At 48.3% G+C, this 21,542-nt stretch overlaps 2 protein-coding genes across 2 annotated transcripts; one reads left to right on the forward strand and one right to left on the reverse strand.

Moving 5' to 3' along the window:
• Window positions 1-10,155: 10,155 nt before the first annotated feature.
• On the forward strand, window positions 10,156-13,461 carry LOC34621593 (probable protein S-acyltransferase 14). Its single transcript, XM_026334686.1, has 7 exons — window positions 10,156-10,300; window positions 10,370-10,688; window positions 10,931-11,053; window positions 11,296-11,506; window positions 11,691-11,774; window positions 11,986-12,099; window positions 13,357-13,461. Exons 1-7 carry the CDS (start codon window positions 10,156-10,158, stop codon window positions 13,459-13,461), a joined length of 1,101 nt encoding a protein of 366 aa, XP_026190471.1.
• Window positions 13,462-14,157: 696 nt separating this feature from the next.
• LOC34621592 lies at window positions 14,158-16,267 on the reverse strand. Its single transcript, XM_026334687.1, has 3 exons — window positions 15,944-16,267; window positions 15,649-15,702; window positions 14,158-15,432 (listed from the first exon to the last, which is right to left on the reverse strand). Exons 1-3 carry the CDS (start codon window positions 16,265-16,267, stop codon window positions 14,158-14,160), a joined length of 1,653 nt encoding a protein of 550 aa, XP_026190472.1.
• Window positions 16,268-21,542: the final 5,275 nt, after the last annotated feature.

The raw sequence follows: 21,542 nt of genomic DNA on the forward strand, positions 1-21,542 counted from the left end.
GCTGCAGCGCCGGTGGCTGCTGCTGCGTATCGTGTGAGTAATGTGTACATGAAACTCTCAAGAAATCCAGCACAGGACTGTCGTACCCTTTTTTTTCCTTACGGTTAATGTGATATCGAGAAATTGTCGGCTGAGCTCTTATAGCTGAGAGTCTCGTCAGTGGAGGTACAGCTACCTCGGACGTCTGCCAGACGGTCCGACGTTGGATGCTGCAGGATAGGCGGTTAGTTAGAAAGCAGTATGGAAACTGGCTACTATTTGTTCTTCATGCCATCAGAAAAAGCAAGTTCCACGCGACACTTTATTTAGGTAAACCGTTGGAAAACACGTCAGAGGGCCCACAGCGTGTAGCATTCTCAAGCACTTGCTGATGCGTGTTCCTCATAAGATATCCGGAAAAAACATTTGATATTGGCACTACAATAAACTTCATAAAACGTTGCAGACAGATCGTGTAAAAGAACTCCCGCCCTCCCCCTCCCAGATTCCCCGACACGAGCACACAGCTATGCATAAAGCTACACCCCCTACGCAGTCTGAGCATTCACGTCTGGTTACACATACCATCCATATCATTTAGCGCAAGTGCACTCAGAAATCGGTCTTCTTGAAGCAAATAAAGCGCACTCTGCAGTAGATAAGACCTCAAACAGACAAAGCAGTTATGTAATCCCCAGCCAAGTCTAACTTAAGAGTAACCGGTATAGAAGGAAGTGCCTATATGTAGCTTAGCGCCCCACATGTTGCCTTCCACATCGCAAACACACGCCCTTATTTTTCTTACCTGTTCGTTGAGATAAGCTCCACGCAGGGTAGCGGAGGAATCATCGCCCCATAGCCACTTCCCAGGCAGGCAGGAACACGAAAACCGTGCGCACGAAAAAGCAAAGGCGTGCACCAGCACACAGAGAATTCGAGGGAAGCAAGACAGAAGCTAGTATACAACGGACAAGGGGTCAAATTAACCTAACCAGGGTGACAGTGGCTCGTTGTCGTGAGCGCCCTGAAATGTGTGAGCCTCTTGCTACGAAGAAGCAAACAAGTAAAATGTGATGAGGAAATCTTATCATACATTGCCTCAGTAGTGCCGCTTTATTAGGCTCTGCAGGCAAATACATAGGGTGCATGCAGCTTCATGACCCTCCAAGCTCCAAAACCCCATGAGAAAGATTGCAGAGAGAATAGAGCTGCGAGTGCCTCCGCATTATTCCGAGTGTTCATCACACCTTGCCAAGACTATGAAAGACCTATTCCAGCAATGTTCAAAGACGAGGTAGCTATGTGGGGTGGAGCACGCGCTGAGGAATAGCAATTTCCGAGCAACGCGACGAAGACTGTCCACAGCGACTTGCACGGTTAACCAAAAAGAACCACGAAAACGTCTGCGGAAACGAAGCCCACAATCGTTCTTCCACCAACCACTGAGATTGGGGTTCTCCGCCCTTCGGCACTAGAAGGTCCCGTCCAATATACCTTCGGCGCTCACAATTCCAGCTCCTCTACGGATCCCTGTTGATCCCCCGCGTCCACACGGGTCTCTCCGTTGTGCCACAACGCTCGCGAATATTTCAGGGCGCTTCAAAACTCTTTGAGAGAGCCGAAAACACAGTTTTACAACTTATAGGGAAAGCGATAGAGTACGAAAGAGCACTTTTTCTTATGTAAAAGTCAAACAAAACTAGCCATCTGGACGCTAATCCCTTCGTCTCTCCGCCTTGTAGTGTTTTTGTCAAAGGTCGATCCACCAGGACCGATCTCGAAGCTTGAAGCACACAACCGGCAACCACTTAGGCATCTTTTTCGAGCGTTTGCCCATACATTCTCATGCACGAGCTAGCTGATTTCTGGATCTTTTGTGTGTGAAGCATGGATGTTGCTGACGTAGCATCAAGTCTCAGCCCAGATTGGAGGGGGCCCCCATAGACAACTGCTGCACATTAAATTCCCGCTCACCATTGCAAAGAGGTTCAAGCCAAGCATTTACACTTTTGTGAACACGAAGTCTCAACTATTGTAGAACAGTGCTGTTGGCGCAATGTGCCTCCCCATCTGCCTCAGGGTGGCTTGCAGCGGTCGTATTGTGGTTGTGAAAGGTATCCTGAAGAACACTAACGAACGTCGGAATCTTATCAGCATTAATGCTGGCGAGGGATCAGTGGAACTTCCAGACATGAGCCATTTTCAATTGGGCGCCGTCCCAAGTCGTGATAGACCTGGGGCAGGGGGCAATTTAAACATTTGTGTTGAGCGTGTGAAAAGCAACCTACATGCACAACTGCGTGGCTTCACCTGCTAATCATCTAAGCATACCAGTGCATACTGCTCTGCCACGGGATGCATGCTAGGCAGAAAAGGCATTAACATTATGGTGTGGATTCCAACATGGCCCGAAGCAATGTGAATGCGTACTTTGTGGAGAACCACACTTAGGGGCGAAGTCGAAATGTACAAGCGGCGGAGTCGTCGCATTGCTTTAAACTACAGCAGGCCATCCTCGACGTGGTACTGCTTCACCTCTTCGTTGTTCTGAATTTTGGCATTCATAGCGAATGCACGGCTTTCAAAAGTATAAGACTGGTGCAATTTTGATAGGAACCGTTAGGCATGACAGATATAGGTGGTTGCGCTGCACAATAGCGAGTCGCTGGGGCATGACCAAAGCGCGTCAACAATCACGTTTGTAATGCCTTTTACATACTTGACTGTAAACTGATACTGCACGAGGCGCCAAAGCCAGGGAACAATAGAGTCATGTGTGTCCTGGCAACTCTGTGTACGGTGGGCAAAGAGTGAGGCTTGTTATGAACAAAAGAGGACGCCCATAAGATAGCACCGGCATTTTGACAAGCCCCATCGCACCACATAATTTCTTTTACCGCACTGCTTGTTGCTGCTCGGTGTCTATGAAGTGAATATACAAAATAAAGCAATAATTTGGTGTTTTTGAGAACTCGTAGCCTGTTGGGAGAGAATGGTACCCGCCGCCAAATCACGTGCATTGGTCTTTATCCTTTTGGATGCTGACAATTGGGTAGCGCAAGAACCGCAGAAGTTGCAAGGCAGCCGATACGCGTCGTTGCAGCAGCATCAGCCACCTCTATCCAAGTCATAGACTGTAGTGCTCCAGAGGAGCAGTCAAAGGAGCAGCAATGCAAGCAAATCCAAGAACGAAATTTGGGCAATATGCTGCAAGTTCATAGAATTTCTCAGCACCTGTAAGGGTGCGCAAATGTAAAGTGCACGCCTTGATTACCTCAAGTTTTTGCCGGATCTGGCTCAAATCCTGCAGCCTAAAACCGGAATTACACAAGCTCAATGGTTTTTAATAAGGAAAATACTTGCATGCCTTTACATGTTACTGATTGTGCCGCGCAGCTAAGGTCCATGCCGAGGAGAAAGGTGCTACCTCTCAAATAAGCTAAATGCTTAGACACTATCCATGTAGAAAAGCATCCAGCCTTCCTTTGTATGCTTATTAGAATCCCGACTAACTTGCCATTGCAGTTAAGCTATGGCATTAACAAGCTAAAATACTTCCTAAAATAGTGCACAGCCCTACTCGCTTCTGCGAGTATGAAACGCCAGTGAGTCACAAGTAATTGCGTTGGCGTGTCGGGGAATAGCGCGCCTACTTTGCTGTGGATACACGAAAAGCAGTCACCTTGCTGCGAAATGGTGGTCTGCTTGCCGGCCATTAAGTAAGGGGTGCTTGCTGTATGTTGACTTAATTCCATGCAAACTGAGTAGAACGCCTTGACTAAAACCAGATTTTTATGTCGATAACGAGCCTAGCTTGGGTCTATGACAACTGCGGAGCTCTCTAAGGCATATGGATGAACGAAAAGCGTCAATCTCACTTTTCTACACTGTTTGCGACGTTTGTTACAAATGCGATTGCCTGGCTTAAGTTGCTTCCATGTGATGAGTGGATTTAAAGCACGACCTCGCCTGCCAGGTGGCCTCCTGCATCCTTGGTCTACATGAAGGGTTTTCGCTCGTAGCTGGGCCTGAACCTGATGGCTCGAGATCCGCAGCCACACTCTGAGGCAGAAGGACCGAAGATACAGTTGGTGGATTTAAGGCGAATGAATGTGCAATAACTCATGAGAGACAAGCACGCTATTTATGAAAAGCGGCAACGGGGTGTGTGCTCCAAGCCTGTAGAGTTGGTATATGTGGAATCAATTGCTCTGCTCGTTGCACAATCGAGTGCACCAAGCAATGTGTGAGACCATGTACTCATAAGCGTTTGCCACCCTCTCACATATCGGCATTCTTTCTTGATCGATCTCCATAAAATTTAGGGGTGCCCAAGAGCTATAAATATTGGCTTTCTAGATTTTAACGCTCCCCCAATTTTTCTCGGGCTTCGCCGTGGAGGCAAAAGATCCGTGTGGATGTAGAGGATCTTCACGGAGCCGTAGAAGTGCTGGCTTCTGGAATCGTTGAGCGCAGAAGACAAATGTGCCGGGGAACTCCGCCCACAATGGATAAAAAAGGAGCACGAGCTTCGTTGCTAGCAATAATTTTGGGGCTCTCCTAGATTCACAGTCACAGCTGCCAGCCAGTGCATTTTCCGTCGGAAAAGCACTCCTTTATCAATGCGCATTGATTGAAATGTTGCCACTTCTGATTGGTAAGGTATTCTGTACACCCAGATTTATGCAGAGGTACTCAGTTGTGCTCACTCTACATTCTTCCCGATGCATGCTCTACGTCTTGAAAATCGACCATGCTGCATTCATTGGTTGTGTTAGCATGCAAACCTTGCTTTCTGAGGGTCGCGGGCACTACTGATCTACTGCTTATTTTGAGACTAGTGAGATAGACATTATCCAACAACCAACGAGGGCGAAACCACTACGACATCAAGGACAAGATGCCTCGCTGTCGTCGGAGCGCTAAAAATTGTGAGCCTTCTGCTGCGCGAAAATATGAAGAACCATGGTATAATATTCTACCGTTTTACCTCTCCCAAGCGGTTGATGCATATTGCCCTCTCGCATTTGCACTGATTTTCATTTTCACACTTATGCCTGCCTGAGGAGTGGCAACAGGTCAGGAACACTTTGGCTGTCCTGCACGCAGTTGGTGTCGGCGGACAGGTGCGAAATAGAGAGGCATATGTTCAAATTGCGCGAACTCAGGGAAGATTGGGCTAAGCATTCACATGAGCGCTCTCTACTCTTCAGGTCAAGCTTGAAAGACTTGATAGAAAATCGACCGACTTTCTGTTCGCATTTGTTTTATACTGCAGGGTACTGTTAGCTCAGTGCAACAACACCCAATGCTGTTTACATGTGCACAGCGTGCTATGTCCAACTGGCTGTCAATGGTCGGAGTTTTCAGGTGGTACAGCTAAACCGTAACTGTTACTCTTCCTTCACTTCGGAACCATGAGGGACGGGCGCAACCGAAGAAGGAAGCTCTCTTGCGCTACGACGAATTACATTTATTAAGCTCTTAGGCATTCTGGGATTCAGCGTCTCCATACGGAGACCTTATGTGGACTGCTACAAGATATAAGAGCACACAATCCAAATATAGAGCCCTCTACTAGTTTCATACTAAGAGTAGGTAGTGTAGTGGAAATTTCCAAAGTAAAGCGCTGCCCACTAAGCTCGTTGTGCTCAAATCCCTTGGGGTGCCGGTTAATCATAGCTGCAACCTCTAGGCAGTATAGCCATCCAAAGCTAGCTGTACGTAGCTACTAGAGCACACGCAGTAGGTAAAGCAATGGTTCTTGTCGAATTCAGGTACTCTGCACCGGAGAATGTATACAAGCAGCCACCGAAAAGAGTCAGTACTCTGCTAGGTTCTGATCAAATGTTACTAGTGTTCCGTAGACTGCCAGGTATAGTACCTGTTAGAGCGGTCTGACTACTGTGACTAAAGCAGCTAGAGGCACGAATCTACAATGAAATCACCAGAGGACGGGTTTCATGGAAGAAAAGCAACTAAAGTGAGAGCTACTACACCCATCCCGCAACTCAAGTTTCACAGCTGAGTTTACATAGAAGCTATTGTGCACAACCGCAGCAATATTACCTATATCGACAAAGAATTAGTAAAGAACTGACTACTTGGTTCGGTTGTTAATGTATTTGACTGGCTGGAGAAGACCGTTAACTCAATATTAAAAGTGGTGTAGTAGAAGGGCCTAGGCCGTATTAAAAGGAAGAAAAAAGAGACTAGGGCACAGCTAGGCGTAAGTGCTGCAGCTATAGCGAGGATTGTACTTAGTGGCCCTTTACAGGAAAACTCGAAGTGCTCACAGCGTTGTGCAACCCGCGCGTGAGCTGTCCTCATTCACCTCATGTTGGAGCAGTGCAGAGAGGAGAGCAGAAGGGCAAAGGAACTCTTTATGAAACACGCTAAAATGTTTTTTCTTAAATTCAATCAAAGCGTGGTCACATACGTGTTTCCTTCATTGGAACCGTGCTGAGGGTGTAAACAGGGAAGCGGCACCTCGAGGTTTACTGTGGGATGTTAGAATTTCTGAACTATAGACCTGTGACATGAAGGCGTATGATCCTTAACACCAGATTGGGAAGGGGAGGGGGGAGCACGAAAAGTGGGCAACGTCATGCTTGAGTAAGTTCTATTGTATTATTATTCAGATAACATTCGGTATCGAATTTTAAGGTTATTCACTTGTCCTCTTTGCTGAAAAGAGAAATCAATGCCATACGACTATTTGAATGAGTGCCGTATGGCCATGTGCTAAGTACCTATACGCAACTGTGGGCGAATTTTCGCAACGCTCCAGGGGACAAGGTGCATGCACACTAGCAATACGGTCTTTCTCATTGCCGAACTTCTCTGTAATGGAATGAGAGATAAACCGGGTGGTATATGACATAAATAGTGGCATTTGAGGGTTTCTTATATTGTTTGTTAGAGGCAGAGGCCACCATACGTAAACTTCAATAGGACAACCAGCATCAATTTCTATTTCGTATGAAACCTACGATAACCTAAAAAAGCGCGATTACATCAAATTAGACCCTTAAATTGCCGGTGTGTTTATGAAAAGGCTGCTTTTTGATAATGAGCTCCCTCTTACTGATACAGGCCACCTCCGCGTCCGACGAGGGTATTGACCGTCGGCACCCTGAAAACATATGATCTGTCAATTGATCTAGGAAGGCAGAAGACAGAATCCTCCGGCTTAGAGAACGGGATATGAGGCTGTAAAGCTGGCGGATAAAGTAAGAGTTTAGGGGTTCTGAATGCTTTTGCTTTATGCAGGGGAACGGGGCTTTCCACCCACTGGGCACAAGATATCGCATTTCTTAAGCCGTTCCTAATTCTGATCCATTTGAAACCTTGAATTTCATTGTGCATAGTTTGAATATATCATGTCAATAATCAATGTACGGTATTTCACCAGCGTTAACACAGAGACCCCCAGAACGAGGCCAGCGGTTTATGTGTACTCACTAGAACATCTGTGCAAACACGCTCGAAGATAAATACCCAATCCCCATCAGCTCAATACTTGCGGCTTTCCTCTTAGGTGAAATGAATCAGATGTGGTCAGACTACAACCATCTGGTTTGCTTCTAGGTGTCCCAGTTCATCAGCCAATCCAATGGAAGCAGCCCCAGCGTGTGTAGCAACGAAAATTCTTCCACGCTGGAATATCAGATATGTCCCTTTTGCGAATCAGCTGAGGGCAATGTTGATACTGCTGATGCTGTTCAAGGCCCAAATATCCGTGGTGGCATCAGCAGGGGCTCCGGAGATATACCTCGGGGAGCGCTACGAAGCGGCAACGGAAGAGCAGCGCCATCCAGCATCTACAACAGGCGAACACTCCAAACAACTTGGACAACAGGTGCCGCTGTACCCACACGATATGCCTTTGGCTGAAGAAACACCGACAGCACCACTTTTTCGAGAAGTAAATAAGCCAGGATTCACTTTGGCAATACCAGGTGCGGGGCCAAGAACGTCAGTCCAAGTAACAGGAGAAGCAAGAGGTGTATCGGATTCACATGGCCAGCTTTCGTCGGATCCATCCCAAGGTGCACCTGATAAATTGATGGCAGTTCAGCCATACCCCATTGCCCTGCCGATGCAAGCGGATCGTGTACCTCAAGCTATGGTTCCACAGAGCAAGCCGAAAGCCCAGGGTTTTGTAATGATGTTACCATTAGGGATACCTTTGATGCCTTATTCGGAGGGTTTAATGAGGTCCTCAGCTGTTCAGAACGAAGAGTCGCAGCCCTCTGTCGAGGCAGCACAAAGTAAACAAGATGCCATCCGACAAGTGCAGCGACATGCCGAAACGACTCTTCTGCTAGTATTGTATGCTTGTATCTTCTTTGCATTTATTTTATTGGTGCAGAAACAAATGGCAATAAGCAAACTCAGTTGAGATAAGGGGCCCCAGCGGGGCTCCAGAGGAAAGCCACAAAGAAAGTACGACTTTCTAGCTAGAACAGGGACACTGTTGGCAGCTGCACTAGGTGTTACCGCCCATAAAGTGGAGGATGTGAGCAAAGAATTTTCGCCAGCGTTTTCCTCGTGTGTGCAGTTGCAGTTTGAGCGATATTTACCTAGGCGATCACGCCTGCCTCTGCATCCACGGATCCCAGACTGTGGCCCTTAAGGCTGCCTAAGGGCAGCTTAGACTTTTAAGGACACCCCCGGAGGGCGAGCTGCAGTAACTCAACACCGCGCTGCTCCCCTCCAGATTCCCTCCTCCTCAAATTGAACAGTAGCCAAAAATCGAAAATCTGAGCGCTTCTAATAAGTGGCATATTGCTTTCCGTCCCCTGAAGTAGTAGTAAAGAGTGCTTGGATCCCCGGCGGGTAGCGATCTGGGGCTACTGTGGAAAACCTGTTTCAGTTACTAGCTACCCACATCTGTACTTTATATTGGAGGTCAACCAAAGTTGGGGGCAGAGGATGGACTTGAAGACAAACCGCTTCTGCACGTCTTCATCCATCTTCTGGTGATCTACATGCAGTTCCATGGATAGTGTGCTGGCGGCAGTCCTGGTCATTTTGTTTTGTTTCTCTTCGTAGTTCAAAGTATAACTAAGTGCATAAGGGCTTGTAAAAGGCCTCTGTTTGTGGATATGTTGAAAATGGGGTTGCCGCACATAGCTTTGAATTGTCGCCGAGGGAAAACGGTGGCTACACTCAAAATAGTGTTCTACAGGTTCTATTCTCACCATATAAGCCTAAAATAAGCTGATTTGTGGCACTGCTTTGTCTCTTGCCTCCCACCTGCCGTACTGAACAGATTTCAGGCATGTGGAAACGCGCAGGAAACAGCGCTGCCGACTGGGGGCCGGCCCACTGGGGTAGCCGGAGGTGACAACAGGAATTTGAAAACGTTTTTCTGCCTCGAAATCTTAATACTAGGACAATACTATTGCTTCCTGGTGACTTGATTATGGGGAAGAAGCGGTAATGCTCCAATTTTCGTGGCAAACCCAACAAGCACCGCTGCAACGGTAGCTGAAGCGGCCGGCCAAGTGCGCGCCACGCCTGGGGGCCCCAATGAACCGTCCAATCTCCTCCCTTTCCTGAGAATAACTGAGGTCGAAAGTGTACCCGGAGAGGGATCGAGGGGCTCGCAACGTTTCAGAAGGAGACTCTCCGCTGCTCTGCCTCACGGCGTGTCGACTGCGGCTGTAACTACGCAGCAGCAGCTGCTGCTGTACAGCGATACCAGCACACATAACCCTTTCCTTCTTTGCTTCCCCTGGCTACCGTTTGATTCTTGAGTGGATTGAGCGCATATTAAAGAGTCAAAGGCTGCTACCAACCCCAAACCCTATGCCCTAGCTCAGTAGACACGGGCCCTCCCGCTGCAGCCAGAAGCCCCGGCAAACGTTCGTTCCAGGGGCCCCTTTAGGGGGTCCTATCGTGGTTTTGTGGCTCCTGAGTGTTTGAAACGGGGGCAACCGAGGCCGAGAGTGTATTTCGTAGAGGGGCCCCTAGAGCCCCAGTGCGTAAAACAAGCACGGCAAGATACGGGCCCCAAGGCGTACTTATTTTCCGCAAGCAGACACAGATCCTGCTCGTCATCTCTCCATCTGGAGTCTTGGACCGGCAAGCACTCCCCATAGGCCACTCCCTGCCGCCGACAGGCCGAAAGCGAGAGCAGCATATTTTTAAAGTTCCTGCAGGGCTAAGATGTATCCTCTCGGCACTCCGTACACAGGGGTCCATGGACATCCGCCGCCTTCCGAGGGCTCTCCAGTAAGCATAGGGCCATCGAGTACTCCAACCAATGGTCGCCGGCTCTCTGGTGCCCCTGCGGCTTCAACAGGGGCCCCTGGTAGGGTTGCAGGAAGTGGGGAGGGAGGGGGCCCACCGGGACCCCTCGGAGCGATTTCCCACAGGCGAGTGGGCAGTGGCGGTGGCTGCTTTTTGTTTGCAGTGATACTCCTGATGTTTTTTATATACTTCGGGTATTTGTCTATCCTTTTGCTGCCAATGTTGTACGATTCTTTCTCCTTGTTTTCGGTGGGGCTCTTTTGCGTTTTCCACTTGCTCTTCGTATTGCAACTTGGAGCATTTTTTAAGGCTGTATTCACGGACCCTGGCCAGGTCCCTCCACACTGGGGATTTTACATGGGCGACGAAAGCAAAAGAAGGAGGTACTGCAAAGTATGCAACGTCTGGAAACCCGACAGGACACATCATTGTTCGGCTTGCGGGCGATGGTAAGGCTGTATTCCTAAAAAGTTCAAGTCTCCCCTCCAACCTCCCTTGTCCTGATCTTTACCTTAGCTAATACTGTGAGGTGTATACTGCCTCCGGCAGCTTACGCCCGCTTCATGTGTGTCTTCGCTTTCGCTGAAGTATTTTTTCCCTTCTCAAAGTATGTGTAGCACTGTGGCACTAGAAGCTCACGTGCATCCCAACGCGATTATTGCTCTTGTATGACGTCTACCAATCTGCTCAGTGTGCTAAACATGGATCATCATTGCCCTTGGATCAACAATTGCGTGGGCTTCTTCAACCGTCGATTCTTCTTACAGTTGCTTCTCTACGCCCTCGCGTGTCTCACTTTTGTGTTCATCCACACGTAGGCCAATAGTTTTGCAAAACCTCCTCCCCCTACTCCCGTATACCCTGGAGCTACTTCATGCAATTTAGTTATGTGTTCAACCAGCTGCTGCTCTGCAGCTACCCTGCCGCATTCTCTTTTATTCCTCGGTTACGGATTTTAGGACGACTCTACAGGCTAAGAACACGCTCTATCTGGTTTCGCGGCTACTGCTTTGCTTTTCATATCAAGTGCTGCGTGCTCTTTCCTTCATCCCCCAGGTTTTACCACCTTTTCATCAGCTCCTTTTATGGGCTAGCTGAAAGGGTTACAGCCCCTCCTCCAGGGCGTTTACCACACCCAGGAGCCCCAACGCCTTCGGCCATCAAGGTAACAGAGTATATTTATGCCTGCTTGGTCTTGTTCCTGTCGATGCTCCTCATCTTTGCCCTGGTGCCGTTCACCCGCTTCCACCTCAACCTTGTCTTAAAGGTAAGGACGATGCACACCCGTGAAAAGTGCAAAAGATCGCAGCTGGCTAGATATGCTGCTACGTATACCCTTGTTCGCAGCTCCTTTCTATGGCTCCCGTGGTGCTGAGGCATTGTTAAAGCTGCTGCATAGAGGCAGGTCGCATGGGGCTTTGGCACAAATCAAGTCGTTTGCGTGAACGCAGAACTCTACAACAATTGAGAATATGGATCAGGCTAGTTTTGACAGAAACAGATACGACCTTGGAGCTGGCAGAAACATTGAACAGGTCAGCAGCACCGCCGTTTCAATGGAAGCAGGAAATGCAGCACCAAGCTCATTGGATTTTTAGCCGCTCATGCCAAAGTTTTTGCCTGTGTTGTTGACGCTTTTTGCCCAGTGCCCTCTACCGTCGCATGTGCACTCCCTCCTGCTCCTATTACCTCGGCTCTCCCCTGCTACCTGTTTGGTTTTCTCTCCTTTGCGCTTGCTTTGCTCAGGTCTTCGGGTCCAACCCTTGTTGCTGGCTAGTCCCAACCCATGCAGCGGGCAATCGCCCAGTCGGAGACGGTGTTCGATGGAGTCTGCATTATATGGTCTCCCAGGACACACAGGTGGGATATCTATAGCTGTCATATAAGCCTTGTGGTTGCTAGCTGCTGCCTCACTGTGCAACTTCGGATTCTCAGATGCTTGTTGACCGATGGGCCTGGCCTGCGTTGCTTGAGCTGCCCTCTTTTTCATTCTCGCATGAAACCTGGTAGGTGCAGACGCAGAGGGTGCATCTACTGACTGTTCTTCAGGCATGAGGATGCACGTGATGGGTCGTTTGACCCCAAAACTTTGAATGCGACAAGGCAAAGTGCGGCGGCGGTGGACCTTTCATGGTGGTCCTCGTAGGCCTCCGTTATTTGTAGGGGGCCCGTAAAGCTGATATTACCCCAACTGTACGGCTCGACAAAAAACAGGGACAAACCAGACCGTAAAAGCATAGCGCTTAATCACGCATTATTGAGACTGATAAGAATGCTATCAGACCCAACAATTGCGTATTGGGTTCAAAGATTTGGAGGATGGCGACTTATTTGTTAGGGTCTCCTCTTTTAAGCAACAGTCGGGAGAACCCAGTGTTCTCGCGAGTTTTAGGGTCGTTTTAAGTGGGAACCGAATGCTTCTATTGCACCAGTTCATGAGACTGTTGCATTTGCAGCCATTCGGGGTGCTGTTTGAATGTTTGTGGGGCTGCCCACAGCTCCCTTTCAATCTCTCGGGACAGATGATCAGCGCTGAAGCAATTTTGGTATATCAGCGTTCAGAGGCACTGCATCAGATTTATGACAGCATCTTGAGTAGAAGGAAGGAGCTATTTAGTGCCATCACGAGAGCGGTAGAAAGGAGGCAGGGTTGGTGCACCACGCAGCGCTTACTCACCTGGTTGCCGGATGACCAATACAGTACTGTGGGTCAGCCACCGCAACCACAAAACGTGCAGCGAATGGCTACCTTGACACGTCGCATTCAAACATAGCTTGACAAACTGCGTATGTGCTAGCTGAGATTAGTACATAACATACGGATTCCTTTTCTCGAGGCCAACGCGAGGTATCATTCACTTGATTCCTTAGTCCGAAGGAAGACCTGCTTTCACGTCGTCCCAGCCTAAACCGTAGCTGTGTTATTTTTCTTGTTTAACAAAGCCAAGGCAGTAGTGTGGATGGCTGCCTTCGTCGCATCACTGGGTTATCGTTACATGCGGCCCTGCTGCGGAAGCAAAACCGGCAGAGGGAATGGTGCACCGCACTAGACTGTAAGCCCTGGAAGTAAACACAAGCGGAACTAGACCGGTATCTTAATACTTGAGCAAAGTGTAGAAAGACCCCCATGTCACTCAGCTGGTTGGTGCTCTGAAGAATTGGCCAACTCTGAAAGCTCATGCATCCGACAAACTGAATGTACTTATAGCCAAGATACAATAGAAAGGAAGACCAAATAAATAGTAAAGTGGACAAGTAACCTTGTGTATGCACTAAATTCGTAGCTGTTAAAATCATGCGGGCTGCAAGCTAGAGGATGTTGTCGCCCACTACTAGTTAACCGCGTTGTATTTTCCCTCTAGTTAGGAAGGCCCACAGCTCATTCAATACGTTCGTTGTACCAAGAAAGTGACAATTACAGTTCAGAAAACTTTGTGTGAATATATGCGTGGGATGCACGAGATGGTAACACTGTGGGAGCAATGCATTGTACAAAAGATGATGTAGACAAGTATAAGGGCGAAGCAACGTAATGAGCATATCCAGACCATCCAGAGACCCACAATGAAATACGCTTTCGTACACAAGGGCACATTCTTTTTCCTTTTCACCCGTAATAAATATCGAAGCCTCCAAGAATTTCCCTGGCGTGCATAGTGGCATGTCCACAGCTTGTCTGCAACAGTGTGTTCGATAAAGGAGATCTTGGGAAGCATGAACATTTGGCTAACGGATTCTGAAAATACTTTGCGACCAGAAAACCAATGGTTTGCCCACGTTCTGCTCGCAGATGGGACACTATTGCATAAGGCCTCATGAGTCTGTGTGCCACAGATGATTCCACTCTGTGTACAGTGGATTTTTTAAAGACCCCAGCGTCCGTAGGCACACAAACGATGCTAAAACAAAGGTACGCTATCACTCTTTGCCTGTCTTTGTTTGAGGCCTACTGTGTTGATCGAAGTCCTGTGGAGCGGCCCACCGGCGCTCTTTGCTGTGTGTTGTATGGCACTGAACAATGCTCTGCCCGTCTACCATAGAGGAAGCCCCAGCGTCTCTCTTTTCTGCTCTTTTTTCCTTCAAACGGAGCACCTCAAGTTCAGCAGTGGCAACTTGCAGCCTTGCTTTCAACATGAGAGCCTCTACAGTAGCCGCACGAAGAGCGTCAGCTCCCCAGACACTTGCTGGCTTCGCTTCGTGTGCCTGCTGCAGGCACGAAAGAGACGAAAGGAGCCTTCCACTTTGGGGGTGACCTTGGTGCTGCATCATCTGCTGTAAAGTTCCACGCGCCACCCCTGAGGCTGCTGTTCTTGTAGGCGAAGCGCTGTCGTGCCTCAAGGCTGCAAAAGGGGGTGACGGGCCCTGGTTCACAGACGTGCTCACCCTCCTGCTGCTAGCCCCCTGTATAGCCTTCCTCACAATATCTTTGCGCATTTTTTCTGCATAAGATGCCGCTGCGTCAACAGCAACCACAGCAGCAACAGAAGACTCTTCCCTAGGGCCCCCCATGTCTATTGTACCAGCTCTAATAGTTTGATGCCGTGTTGTTCGGAACAAGCAGAGAAGAGGCAGGGTGTTGGCGGGTACCCTAGTTGCCTCGCATGTTCGCCCCAGAAGGTAGTCACCTGTGCTGCCCCTATGGATCCCTTGGACAGATGGCTTGACCACTCCTCGAGCGAGTGGGACAGCACCAGCCCCACTAGTCTCACTCACGAGATCTTTCTCGTGCTGCTGCCCCTTAAGAGCTCGTGCCATCATGGGAGTTGTGGACTTTTTTGCAGGATATCGAACACCAACTTTTGAAAAGGTGAGGTTTCGTCGGTTTTCGGGGTTCACACTCCTCCGCAACCGATTTAACTCGTCCTCAAGCCTCCATTTCACTTTATCATCATGATGCTGGCGCTGCTCTTGCAGCTGCTGACGCTGCTCCTGGACCATCTCTAGCCGCTGCTGCTGCAGCTGTATCTGATTCAGCTGTGCAGCCAGGGCCTGCTGTCCTTTCAACACCTCTTGTTGCTGGACCCGCTGTTCCTGTTGTTCCTCCTTAAGTGACTGGAAGCATTCCACGCTGGTCCTATCCACTGCCTTTCGCTGTTCCCTCAATTCATTAAGCTCCTGTCTTAGCCCCTGCTCGTACTCCTGCTGCTGCGGCCCTCGAAGATACGACAAGTCGTTCACTTCTTCTTGTAGATGCTGCAGCTTTACGCTTTGCTTCTCAGCTTTGCCCATCATTAGCTGCTGTTCCGTGGCCAGCCGCTGGCAATCCTCCCTGAGTAACTCAATAGACTGCTGCAGCTGGCTTTGCCCCTGTTCTTGTTGCTCATGCTCATGCTTAAGCTGTATATGCTGCTGCTGTTGCTGCTGTTGCAGTGATTGCTGCCCGTGCTGCAACTCCTGCAAGTGCTGCTGGAGCTTCTGTTGCTGGGCCCGCAGCTCTTCTGCAGCCTTTGATACCTGTTCTGCCTAAAACATCCACAAAAGTGGCAGAGAAGGTAATGCGAGCAAAGTTACATGAATAGGACGGTGACTCAGGGCCAAACTTTCGATGGACAAACACTAGTTCGGTAGCGAATGCAGCGCTACACCACAAGAGAGCTGCAGTGCATTCAAAAAGGCGCCAGGAAAACAAGGTACATTCCTAGGTACACATCGGTAGTGCCACGACAACTGCAGAAGAAACACCAGCAGCACTCTGGTGGAATACCAGCTGTTTTTGAAGCTCATTTGCACGCCGTTCCTGTTGCTGTTGTCGTAGCTCGTGCTGCTGCTGGAGTGCCTTCAGCCGCTCCGAGAGAGCATGAAGCTCAGCTTCCAGACGTCGCTCTGCATTGGCTAGCTGCAGCAATAAAGTAAGGGAAGTAATGAGGGGACAGCTGCTGAGATCGGACGCTAAGCGATAAGCATAGTAAACATGTACACGAGCGCCAATCACTCGAAGCAAAGCAGCAGCGCAACCACACTTGCATAGTTGGTGAAGAAGAATAGTGCGAGCCAGAAACGCACTCACCTCTCCGTTCGTCAACTTCATACCCTCCTCTTGTCTTTGGAGAGCAGTGGCCTATTTGACATTGCAGCTTCAGCAAGAAACCAAGTGCAATTAACAGCTGATAAGAGCAATACCAAGGGCAAAAATATGGCACCGGTAGCAACATGGCGAGCAACAATACCTAAAATGCGCTGTACGCACACTGTCTGCCTATTTCGATAACTTAGAGCTATATCTAAAGGGCACAAGAGGCCAAATATGCCCAGACGCTTCAGCTCAGCAGAGAATATAGCATCAACAGTGCCCTACTGAATCATATCGATGTGTATCGAGCGACTTTTGCGTCAAAATCACAGTCGCTGCCTGCTGCTGCAGCCTCTCTTCCAGAGAAATGACGGCAGGGACTAAGTCATTGACCTGCAGCAATAGCATAGAAAAATAGCCATAGGACTAAGGGTGCACCCAAGTGAAAATAACAACTTCAGCAGCGTGTTTCGCAGCTGCTGTTGCTGCAATAACATCAGCAGGAACAGCAGGCCCTCGAATAGGACTTGTTGCCTTCTCGCCGCGCAGTATTTAAAACTTACCTTTTTGTTTAAGAAGTTATTTTCTGTATACAGCCGGATTAGCTCCTTTTCAGTGACCGCACAGCACGCCAACCCATTATGAAGGCGGGAAAGCAAAATTTTTCCACAGCTACTGTGGGGCTCCTCCGTCAGCGCCTCTCTCATTATCACTGCACCCTTAGAAGCGGTCACAAGAGAGGGCGGCTTAAAGAGGTGGAGGAGGCGTACATTGGATATCTCCCTGTTAGTGTCTTCCTCCTGTAGCCAACGGTGAACTCTCAACGAGCTTTTCTCGGCTGCCGTGGCCATGAATTGAAATGGCATGGCCCGTTGAGGGCCAACTAAAGCCTCCAGCCATCAATAGACCCCCCCAAAGAATAGGATCTGGATGTTTGGACGCTAATGGAACTATACTTGAGGCGCACTGCTAGCGCCCTGGATGATAGCTTCTAGCTGCCCAGTGTAGACCGTCGACGTAAGTGCGACAGGGGGACTCTAGCGTCGGATGAATAAGGAATGAGTTTCTGACAGTGGATACAAGTCGGTGCTGATGTAGCTTGAAACCGGTGTGGAGGTCGTTTCAGGCCTCTAGGACACTCCTAGGCATGCTGCTGCAACAAATCATAGAAGCTGATGTCGCCTGTCTGTATACTTTTGAAGTTGGCCACTATAGGAAGTATAGATACACGTACAGTAGCGGTTAATAGCAATATTCCTTATGGGGAGCTCCAAGCCAAACAAATTATTGTTAGAAGGCATCTCTATCGGGGCATGGGGACCTCGACAGCTTCTGCGGTGGGAGTTCCAAGTGTATGAGGGCAGGGATATGAGCCCCCAAAGAACCACGAGTTAAAGCAAGCTCAAATAGTTTAGGGAAAGGGGATCACTGTGTTGCACTGTGGAAATGGGCTCATGGAACAGTGTGCTCATCTCTAACATGCCTGCGTTCTACGATAGCTAGCCAACACAATCAGGAGACATTGGGGCCACTGTACTCTATCTTCTTCCTTAATACCATAAAGAGGCCCCTTTTTAGTATAGAATGATATTTGAAACCAGTGCCACCGCTACCTAGTAAAAGAGAGCTTACTTTCCCAGGTATTCTTCCCCTGCAGCACCAAATTCCGTGCGATCCAGCACTGCCGAACATCAAATTTAAAGTAACACCCACAATGACAGAACAAGCCACCTACTTTCGTTTTAACCGACCAAAAAGCAGCGTTTTCTCGTAAGGCACAACGAGTCTTGTTATTTTCCATCGAGTTTTTGGTTTTTGAGGAACTGCACGTGCTGTTTTGGCTTCTCTGTTCAGCGTGCATATACGGCGCGCCACTTAAATGTGATATTATTTGTGTTTTTCTTTCTGATGCTGACTCAACCAAGGAGTGGGGTGGACGTTTCTTAATAGAAGGGCAACCTGTGCTCACTCTAGAGACCAGCATGTTGGCGACTTTCTTGAGCGCGCTGAATGTGCAGATAGAAATTCCCCTACTACGCACCACCGAAGTGGTATTTGGCACATATTTTCTTCATAATCGCGTTTTTTAGTTTACTTAAAAAGCCTTATTATGCCATATGGGCTATAGAAGAAGAGAAACCGATTTTGAGGCTGCCCCGTTGATAGGATGCACCAGATTTTGGTTTTCTGAGATGTCTGGTAAACTAGGGTCAAGAGTAACGAACTAGTCAGGATGCGTAATAATCTCGGAAATATTCTGTGAGAGCTCCTTGGTACCCCATGTATAAGTCATGCGCTGTTAACTAACTGTCCTTTTGTACAGGGACTCGTGCAATAGTGATCTTAAGATCTAGTTGAGCTGGAGAGGCACCACATTCATCTTAGGATTGGCGTGATTAAAAGAACAGTATGGCCTCAATGACCCCAGGGGATGTGCCAATGGTGGGCAGCTGCTTGTGTTGCCTGGACATGAATTCAACAAAAACTGCCGTTGCAGTCTTTGTTGAATTAATGCTTAGATAGGTTTCTGCCAAAAGTACAATCAGCTTTAGATCTCTCCAATAAGTTACTGGTTAGCACTGTGGGAAGTTTTTGCTTTTTACCGCAGCTCGGGTTATTGGTCGCATACAAGCGGACAATGGACCCACTGAGCAAACCAAACGACTTACCAGGAAGAAGTACGAGAGGCCCCGAGCGTGAACCAGTATTGGCTCCATCTTCCCCTGTAATTGTCTGTGGGCCCTCGCAATTCATTGCTTCCCTCAGCACGCTCAGAGCTTTATGGCCTCTAGCTCTACACAACTCCACAATGCTGCTTGGCCAAGAGCTATGTGACTCCTTCCATACTCCACCGCCGCATGCCGACACTTGTACAGTCCCGCTTATACTTCTTCTCAGAACAAATGCAGATGCCGTCACAAATTTTCAGGGGTGCAATCGTTTAAGAAAAGTTACAGCAGTGCTTTGCCCTGGACCTGGAACAAACTTTGTGCAGATCTCTGTTTCGTATCTCCTTTCGAGGCACAGATGAGCTGCTCGTTATATCCTTGAATACCCCAGCAAGCAAAAGCATGTCCTGCTTGACTACTTTGGAGCCTTATTTTAAACTTCTCATTTGGTGCGTGTGTCGTACTTGCAACTGATGTACTATTCAGTCATCCAGCAAGCTCGTACAAGCAGCACTCTTCGCCCATGTCTGTCATTCCCTCCTGATGTAACCCGCTATTCATGTTTTTCTTAGATGGAGAGTATGAAAGCTTGTGCAGTGCCTCTGCAGGTTGATACCAAAGCTGCTTTACCGCTCTTTTTCTGTCTGGTGTTGCTGGTGGTAAATGAGAGCTGTGCCACGCCCACAACATTCACACAGTACCACAAACAGCTGCAAGGTAGCAGCGGGAAGACCTGATATACTAGTATCATGATTGATCTCACCGGAAGCACCCCAAAAACCTGCAATCAGCTTAGTTTCTCCGAAAACCTAATCGATGGGGCAACAGTGTCCCTCATCAGATACCTTAAAGACAGCTACTCCTCTCCCATGGCGTATGTTTCAAGAGTTGCTTACTATAAGGTCAGTTAGGTCTTGAGCTTCGCGATTCTCACATTTGGTGAGGTTATTTTCATGAACTATCACCTCAGTTCACAAGATGGTGGTGCCCCGCTAACGCATGCATTAGCAAGATACAAACTATGCGGAGCATCAATATCAAACGTGTAATGCAGATAAAGGAGTGCTGTGATTTTACCGCTTTGGAAGCTGCGGCTATCTGTGAGGCCTTAATTAGAGTATCCGAGGTTAATGGAAAGGAAGACTATGGAGCTGCAGCAGACCATCCCCATCCAGCATGTGCTGCGGGGGTCCGCCATGACCCCGAGCAGCTAAGCCTATTCGGATCAGCCTTTTCAGAAGAGAAGCCAAGGCTTCTCTTAATGGTACAGCAATAGTGTAAGAAGCCTTACTTTTGTCACTTAGGGGAAGACCAGCGCCAGCCAGAGCGTTTCATGGAGACCACTAACACCCCTCGTTTTCAATGAACTCCCTGATGTCAGATACTTTCTAGTATGAAGGAGACAATTCGGAGCCATTTTAGACCAGTAGATTTTCATTGAGAGTGCCGCTGGCTCGCATTCTTTAAGTTGAGTTTTCTCACAAGATTCTGAAGCCTCAAGCCCGTAAATGGGATGGAACCCGAAGAGGTCTCGCTCTTCCCCATGTTTGGCTAATTAAAGGCTCCAGTTTTTTCCTTGAAGTGGCACCTAGGAAGGAAGACATTGCCAGGCCATGGAAGTGTCTTCCTTCCTACTCTGCCGCTGTTGCATGCGTAGTTCCCTGCATTTATTGCATACTCATGTTCACACGTCGTTGAATAGCTATGATCCTTAACGTGTAGCTAGGCAGCTCCTGGTAAGCTAGAAGTAATTCAAAGATTTCTCTGGGAAGTAAAGTTCTAGCTTCCAGTCGCCAATTAACGATTTCACTGAGAGGGTTGCTCAGCTGAATCGGAAGACTACTGCGCTAATGCGTAAGTGACTGTGTAAAGGGTCAGCAGTTCCTCAGCCCAAGCGGTTGAGGAATTATCACACAAGAATCAACCGAGAGTGAGCCTCAAATGTGTTTGAATGGAAATAAATCTGGAGTAACCGTTGAATGCTATAACGGATCTGGCGAGGCAGTCGTCCATCGAATTTAAATCTCCAGGCCAGCTTGGCTAGTTATTAGGATTGAATGGGCATTTACAGATAAGTCAACACCAGCTGAACAAAATTGAGAATAGCGCCTTGTATAGGACTACGATCTTGCCGTCTTAGTGCTACAAGGTGGCCTCAAAAGCTTAGAGTAATAAATATTGCCCTCAGAGTAGCTTGCGTCTTTAAGAGAATGACGTGATATTATAATTAATCTTTTGCAATGCTGGCCTAGCCTACTACTGTGAGATTATTTGTGTACAGGTGCACGGCTTAACTCATTGGGACTTCGCGGGCTACTTTAAAGGTGCCATTAGTTGCACTCCTTTCATTTTTCTTACCTTTTAAAATACATCCATCTTCTACCTTGCTTAATGTGGGAAGCTCCCGCAATTTAATTTGCGAGGGAGGATCCTGGCTGTAGCTTGGATGCCTTCTTCATAGTGTAAATATTGAGCGCTCCGGTGGTCTCCGTGAGCTGCTTATGCCAGAAAGCTAACTTATTAGGTAAGGAAAGGATCGAAAGGGAGTTGATGAGGTTGTACATGATGTACAGGGCATATGAGGACAGACATCAAAAAACTTTTCACGATGCTTTCCTCGCGTG

The sequence above is a fragment of the Cyclospora cayetanensis genome, unplaced genomic scaffold (assembly GCF_002999335.1).
Source record: "Cyclospora cayetanensis isolate NF1_C8 unplaced genomic scaffold, CcayRef3 CcayRef3_contig_48, whole genome shotgun sequence".
Lineage (NCBI taxonomy): Eukaryota > Apicomplexa > Conoidasida > Eucoccidiorida > Eimeriidae > Cyclospora > Cyclospora cayetanensis.

Coding starts and splice junctions, on each gene's coding strand:
- LOC34621593 (XM_026334686.1), top strand. CDS start 10,156: ATGTATCCTCTCGGCACTCCGTACACAGGGGTCCATGGACATCCGCCG. Junction 10,301..10,369: donor GGCTTCAACAGGGGCCCCTG/GTAGGGTTGCAG, acceptor CCCACAGGCGAG/TGGGCAGTGGCGGTGGCTGC. Junction 11,507..11,690: donor ACCTCAACCTTGTCTTAAAG/GTAAGGACGATG, acceptor GCGTGAACGCAG/AACTCTACAACAATTGAGAA.
- LOC34621592 (XM_026334687.1), bottom strand. CDS start 16,267: ATGAAGTTGACGAACGGAGAGGTGAGTGCGTTTCTGGCTCGCACTATT. Junction 15,703..15,943: donor ATGAGCTTCAAAAACAGCTG/GTATTCCACCAG, acceptor TGGATGTTTTAG/GCAGAACAGGTATCAAAGGC. Junction 15,433..15,648: donor GGGCCCAGCAACAGAAGCTC/CAGCAGCACTTG, acceptor GTAAAGCTGCAG/CATCTACAAGAAGAAGTGAA.